At 39.6% G+C, this 6,798-nt stretch overlaps 1 protein-coding gene across 2 annotated transcripts; it reads right to left on the bottom strand.

Moving 5' to 3' along the window:
• Positions 1-2,113: 2,113 nt before the first annotated feature.
• Positions 2,114-4,103, bottom strand: LOC136246020 (uncharacterized). Of its 2 annotated transcripts, XM_066037473.1 has the most exons (3): positions 3,870-4,103; positions 3,773-3,812; positions 2,114-3,622 (listed from the first exon to the last, which is right to left on the bottom strand). In XM_066037473.1, the coding sequence occupies exons 1-3, from the start codon at positions 3,985-3,987 to the stop codon at positions 2,575-2,577; spliced, it is 1,206 nt and encodes a 401-aa protein (XP_065893545.1). In that variant the 5' UTR covers positions 3,988-4,103; the 3' UTR covers positions 2,114-2,574. The 2 variants fall into 2 exon arrangements, with proteins under 2 accessions (XP_065893545.1, XP_065893544.1); XM_066037472.1 differs by having other exon boundaries at positions 3,773-4,103.
• Positions 4,104-6,798: the final 2,695 nt, after the last annotated feature.

Genomic DNA, 6,798 nt, shown 5'->3' on the forward strand with positions numbered 1-6,798 from the left:
TGGGAGCAGTTCATGCAGACACTGAAGCCATAGATGCTGTTCATAATCCTTGGGTGACATCAGTGAATCTCAACAAGCGAGCTATTACCTTTAAAATAGACACTGGAGCAGATGTCACTGTTGTCTCAGAGGCTGACTACAATAAAGACACAGATGGGCCATTGTCTACTTGCAATAAACAGTTGAGTGGTCCAAGTCGAAAAGCTTTAGATGTTCATGGCCAATTCACCGGGAAACTCCAGAGAAACTCTGTATGAACCACACAGGACGTTTACATTATCCGTGGCTGCATACTCCACTACTGGGCAAACCAGCAATTGAAGCCCTGCAACTGCTGACATTCTTGAATGGAATTAAACTAGATGACATCATCAGGAAATTCCCAACCCTGTTCACTGGCTTAGGAAGGCTTAAAGACAGTTACAAGATAAAGCTGAAAGCAGGAGCAACCCCTTATGCTCTCTCAGTGCCACAACGAGTTGCAGTGCCACTGCTTCCAAAGGTGAAGCTAGAGGTTGAGCGAATGGTAAAGATGGGGGTGATTACAGAGGTAACTGAGCTGACAGACTGGTGTGCCGGCATGGTAGTGGTTTCAAAACCAAGTGGAAAGGTGAGGATTTGTGTTGATATAAATTCAACAGACTGCCGTTTGGAATAACTTCAGCCCCTGAACATTTTCAAAGGCAAATGAATGAAATTCTGGCAAACACAGAGGGAGCCGTTTGTCTTATTGATGATGCACTTGTCTACGGCTCAACCCAGTCTGAACATGACCAACGTCTATTGACAGTTCTGCAGAAACTCAGTGAAGCTGGCTTAACACTCAACAAGGAGAAGTGTGTTTTCAATACAACCAGTATCAAATTCCTTGGACAACTAGTTGACAAAACTGGAGTAAAAGCTGATCTAGACAAGATCCGACCTATACAAGGCCTGAAACCTCCTACAAATGTGAGTGAGCTTAGAAGATTCCTTGGAATGATCAATCAGCTAAGCAAATTTGCACCAAATCTTGCTGAGGAGACCAAGCCCCTCTGAGTACTAAGAACCATTGGAAATGGGATACACCCCAAGAACAAACTTTCAAAAGACTGAAAACTCTCTTAAGCTCCAGTAAAGTTCTAGCTCTTTATGACACATCACTAGAGACTACCATTTCAGCTGATGCATCCGCTTACGGATTGGGGGCAGTCCTACGACAGCGACAAACTGATGGAAATCTGCGACCTGTGGCGTATATCTCAAGAGCACTCACAGAGACAGAGCAAAGGCATGCCCAAATTGAGAAAGAAGCCTTGGCCATAACATGGGCATGTGAGAGGTTCCAAGACTATCTCATTGGGATACACTTCCATGTTGAAACTGACCATCAGCCTCTGGTACCTCTACTTTCAACAAAGAGCCTGGATGAGATGCCTCTCCGAGTTCAACGTTTCCGATTACGCCTTATGAGATTTCAATACTCAATTTCACATGTAGCTGGCAAAGAATTAAGCACTGCTGACACATTGTCAAGAGCACCAGTTTGCAATCCTGACCCTCATTCAGAACAGCTTCAACATGATGTTTCAGCCTACGTCAATTTAGTAATTGATCACTTACCAGCTACTGAGAAAAGACTGATCGAAATTCAAACAGCACAAGAGGAAGATCCAATGGCGTCGTCGTCGTCTGTGTGGAAAGACGAAGAGGTGTACAAGCTTATTGAGCTTTGGGGAGATGACGTTATTCAAAGCCAATTAGAAGGATGTAAACATAGCAGAGAAGTGTATGAGAAGATCTCCAAATCCATGAAAGAAGCTGGTTTCAACAAAACCAGTGACCAATGTCGAGATAAAGCTAAAAAGCTAAAGGCAGATTATCGTAAGACGAAAGATAAGAACAAACAGACAGGTAACAAAAGAAAAACATGTAAATATGGAGAAGCATTAGCAGAAGTGCTGGCTCATAGACCGGCTACAAAACCACCGTTAGTTATTGACACATCATGTGAAGGTATATACGACACTGATGGTGAAGGTACTACTGGCAATGGCTGTAACGGTAGACCTGTAGATGTGCCAGTAGATGGCACTGAAACAAGTGATGATACAGCATCTATTGCTACCACGGATGTGTCAAGTGTTCCAGCAGATGTGTCAAGTGTTCCAGCAGATGAGTCAAGTGAAGGAAAAGCTAAAGTAGAAATCAAAACAGCAAAGAAGGTTCCAAAAAAGCGTGGAAGAGAGGACAGATTGCAAACCATCATGGGTGGAATCGTTACCCAGATTATCGACTCTCAGTTGCAAAGTGATGAGCGTTACTTGGAATTAGAAGAGAAGCGGATGCGACTTGAGCAGGAAAATAAAGAGAGAGAAGAAAGAATGAGAAAGGACGAAATGGATTTTCAGTTACGTATGATGTCCATGTTGGTCCAGTCTCAGAGTTCTGGTTATCCTTTTCCTACACCATACAATGGATCATTCTATGGACATGACAGTCATGATCAGTAGTACTGAACTTGGGTACGTTTTGATTTGTGTTATTGATTTAACATGTATGTGTTTCATTACATAATAACAATCTCTATACATGCTATTCAGGTACTGGGTTGTTTTGACAATAATTAATTAATGCCTGTCTGATATTATCTGTGCTTGAAGCAGTTGACGGCCGATCCTCTATGTCTGCCTCATCATTTGTCATTACACCTTGAAGCCAATCTTCATCAATATCACTTCCATGTATCTCACATATGTTGTGCAGAACACAACAAGCAGCTATGACTTCAGAAATGTTTTCTGGCCACATTTCATTTGCTTTCAACAGACGGCGCCATTGAGCTTTTAATCGACCAAATGCTATCTCTGAAACTATCCTGGCTCTTGACAGTCGATAATTGAAACATTTCTGATCTGCAGATAACGCTGAATGATAAGGATATGGTTTTAACAACCATGGAAGCAATGGATAGCCAGCATCTCCAACTAAAAACACTGGTACATCTACTCCATTGATAGATCGTGGGTGTCCTTGCAATAAAGTCCCATTATAAACCTTATGATAAAGTTCTGAGTTACAAAACACACGTGCATCATGCACACTTCCAGGCCATCCTACATTAATGTCTCGGAATAGGTAGTCACTGTCTACAACAGCCTGAATCAGGATGGAGTACCACCCCTTTCGATTGTAGTAGTCCGTATGGTTTAATTTTGGAGCCTGAATTGGAATGTGACTCCCATCAATTGCCCCAGCACACTGTGGAAAATTACACTTATCTTCAAATCCTTGAATGACATTTTGTAAATGACTACCAATTGGAAAACTTATGTACTTCTTCAATAGTACCTTTATTATTGCACGTACTGTTTCATGTATTATACAACACACAGTACTACGTCCAATCCCAAACAAATGAGAAATTGTTCGGTACTCAGATGGAGTAGCTAAAAACCACAGCGTTACTGCTACCCTCTTCCTTACTGTAATGGATTTACGCATTGCTGTGTCTGAGTGTTGTATTTCTGGATGCAGCTGTTCACAGATGTACAAGAATGTTGATTTATTCATTCTGAAATTCTGCATAAAATCTTGTTCATTAAATGTCTCTAGCACCACAAAATCCCACCAATATTGAGATCTGCACAAAAAAATCAAACACAAAGTTAACAGCAGATCTGTACACTATACATATTTACAATTATAATAAAATGAATGCATCACATACGGTGTATGGTGGTGGCAAGTGTGTCTAGCTAGTTGTCATAATAATATTACAGCAATTAACAACCTTGGACGGACCCAAGATAGTTTTGGGGAAGGTAGAGTTGCTAAAAACAATAAATTAGACACTAGAATAAGCAGCTGTGCACGCTGTGAACTCTTACGCCGTCGATACTCCCGTAACGATCGATTTATCCGCTGGCTCGTGTGCTGGTGTCTCCTTTTCTTCATCTGCAGGCTTTGATTCAACTGATAAAAATGAAACCTCGCTATGTTATTCATTATTAATACGAGCTCTGTAAAAACAGTGACAAGAGGCTGCACGTGACATAAGGTTGTTACGCACGTGACACAATATTGCTGTCATGGTTCAGTTGATATGGATTTTCGTGTGTGAACGCGGACGATTATTGGAGCAGTTTGATTTTCTTCCAACATAGATCGGTTCGGTTGTTGTTGTGTGAACAGGGTGTTAGACTTAAGATCATCAATTCCTAGTGGCATATATCCAGTGCAGCATAACAAACATTTCCTTTGTGGAATTAGACCAGTGTTTATTCTAGAGCCTTTAGCAGGGAACTTTCCCTCCCTAAAGTTTCAGACTCCCCCCCGAAATAGTGAATGACAACTACACTGTATACTGATTTAAAATGGCACACAAAACTGTCTAAAATAATTGCTCTCAGATTCAATCTCATAGTCTAATACGTAATTTTTTTCCAGGTTTAAAAATTACATAACATGACACAAGCTTAATATTTCTTGGGATATACGTATATACACATACAACTACCAAACAATCAAGCTAGTAATGCATCAATCTCTACCAACTGTACAATAACACAATCACAACAATGTTATGTTACAGCCTTGTCTAGCTAGTCTGGTAACTAGCTATTTCAACTGGTTTATAAGGTTGTGAAGTGTAGCTAGCTCAGTATCGTATAGACTTTCACCCAGCCACCCCAAAGGAGCAATTAACACTGTGATTTTACCACTATGCATTTGTGATCAGCCATACTGGACTTAAACATTGATATGAGAAACCTAGATGCTCTAAAGTATTAGAATACAGTAGCTAGACTGGCTGGTAAGCTATATACAGTACTTAATACCATTCCATTATGGGATTTCCAATTGGAAAGAAGAATTGTATTCCCCTGCTAATTAGTCGCGCACGTGCAACAATCATGATTCCTAATATTGAGCACTCAATTCAGTGGACACATGTTTAAAATAGAACTTATGCTATAGCTGGATTTTCGTATGAGTTATAAAACATTAACTTCATTTTATGAGAGTACTGGTAACGTAAAGGTGGGTTACTGGAGTAAGCAAAAGATTCAACTACATCGAGTAGCTGCACTCCTTCCACCATGGCGGGAACCACAGCCACCACAGCAGTGGAGCAACTAATGGCTACGTGTAGTTCACATCAAGATGCTATTCATAGTGCGGAGGAAACAACACGGAGCTAAATTGAAAGTGAGTAAAAGATCAATAGTTAACAAAAGTGGTGTGTTTGGAAAGAGTTGACCAGTATGAAAGAGTAAGACACCAATAGACTTCAAAACTAAACATCCAAGGTTGAGTTTTGATTCCCAGAAGAAGGGAGCTTTCACATCAAGATGTTATTCATAGTGCGGAGGAAACAACACGGAGCTAAATCAAAAGTGAGTAAAAGATCAATAGTTAACAAAAGTGGTGTGTTTGGAAAGAGTTGACCACTATGAAAGAGTAAGACACCAATAGACTTCAAAACTAAACATCCAAGGTTGAGTTTTGATTCCCAGAAGAAGGGAGCTTATTGCAAATTTTGTCAAAAATTTTATAGTGGTGAATGTGGCCTTCCTAAGGGATCAGATGGTGTGTTTATAACTAAGCCATTTACAAAATGGTCCAAAGCTACTGGTTCTACTAAGAAAAACAATAGACTTTTGAAACACCAGGAATCACAAGCACACAAATTAGCCATATCACAAGCTGAATTGTGTGAAAACATGACAAGCAGAGGCTCAGTGTATACTCAACTTTACAGTCGTGGCGCATCAGATTCTGACAGGTGTTTTGAATTTAATGATGTTATGTAAATACATAAAAATTGTCTATTGGCTACTAAAACATGAAATTCCACATCTGCAGCAACATCAGCAGAAATGATAAAAGCTGTTGGTAAATATTTTGATGAGAAAAACACAGAAAACTTTCTGTCTAGTCCAGTCTTGTCACTGATGTGTGATGAATCAACAGATTTAAGAAATCGTACAGGATTGTCAGTGTGTGTTTGGTATTTGACTGATGCTGGTACCACAATAGAAAGTTTTGTAGAAATTGCTCCCATATGTGATGCTAAAGCAGAAACAATTACAGATAAAATTGTGTCTATTTTATGCAGCTACATAATATATTATGTAAATGTGTATTTGTGCATATTAAGGTTGATGTGTAATTGATGCATATAAACAGTGGTATACATGCATGGACACCGGAATGGTGGAATACTGGAATGGTGGCGGATTACAAAGTACTTTATAGGTATCAGTACTGCACAATATATCACCGGCTATGTGCATACAAAAGTTTGGCATTTTTATAGAGATCCTATGCAAGAAGTTTGATTCTAAGTGATCGAAAAAGTAACTCAAATCATCAAATGTCAAGTTATACTGCATACCTACTGGGAGTAGACTATTACCACTTGGTCTAATGAAAGCAGGTAGTATATCGACAATACCAGCTCTAGTAAAATGTATACTTGAAGGTCCTTTTAATGAACATGCGTAATAGTAGTTTATCAAATATTGGCAGTAGCAGACTTCTGCTGATCACAAAAGAAATCATACTTATTTGATTACTTAAGGGAGAGGGGCTGTGGATATAAAATATATAAATATGGCCACTGTTTACACTCTAACCTATACATAACTTGTATGAAAAATGATTCATGCACAACTCAGAGGAGGGCCAACTCATTCACGTAAGCGATAAGGTTTGCAGAGAACTTATTTTGGGATGGCATTGCTAAACGTATACGTGTCAATCAGAAGCTTTTCTAACACTAAATCCTGCAGTGCAATCAAGCCTGAGTCAACC

This window comes from Dysidea avara, chromosome 15, assembly GCF_963678975.1.
Source record: "Dysidea avara chromosome 15, odDysAvar1.4, whole genome shotgun sequence".
NCBI classification, from domain to species: Eukaryota; Metazoa; Porifera; class Demospongiae; order Dictyoceratida; family Dysideidae; genus Dysidea; species Dysidea avara.

What these genes read in the sequence shown, in the direction of transcription:
- LOC136246020 (XM_066037472.1), bottom strand. Translation starts at nt 3,987, where the DNA reads ATGAATAACATAGCGAGGTTTCATTTTTATCAGTTGAATCAAAGCCTG. An exon ending in CTATCTTGGGTCCGTCCAAG is followed by an intron (nt 3,623 to 3,772) that starts GTTGTTAATTGC and finishes TTTTTTGTGCAG; the next exon opens with ATCTCAATATTGGTGGGATT.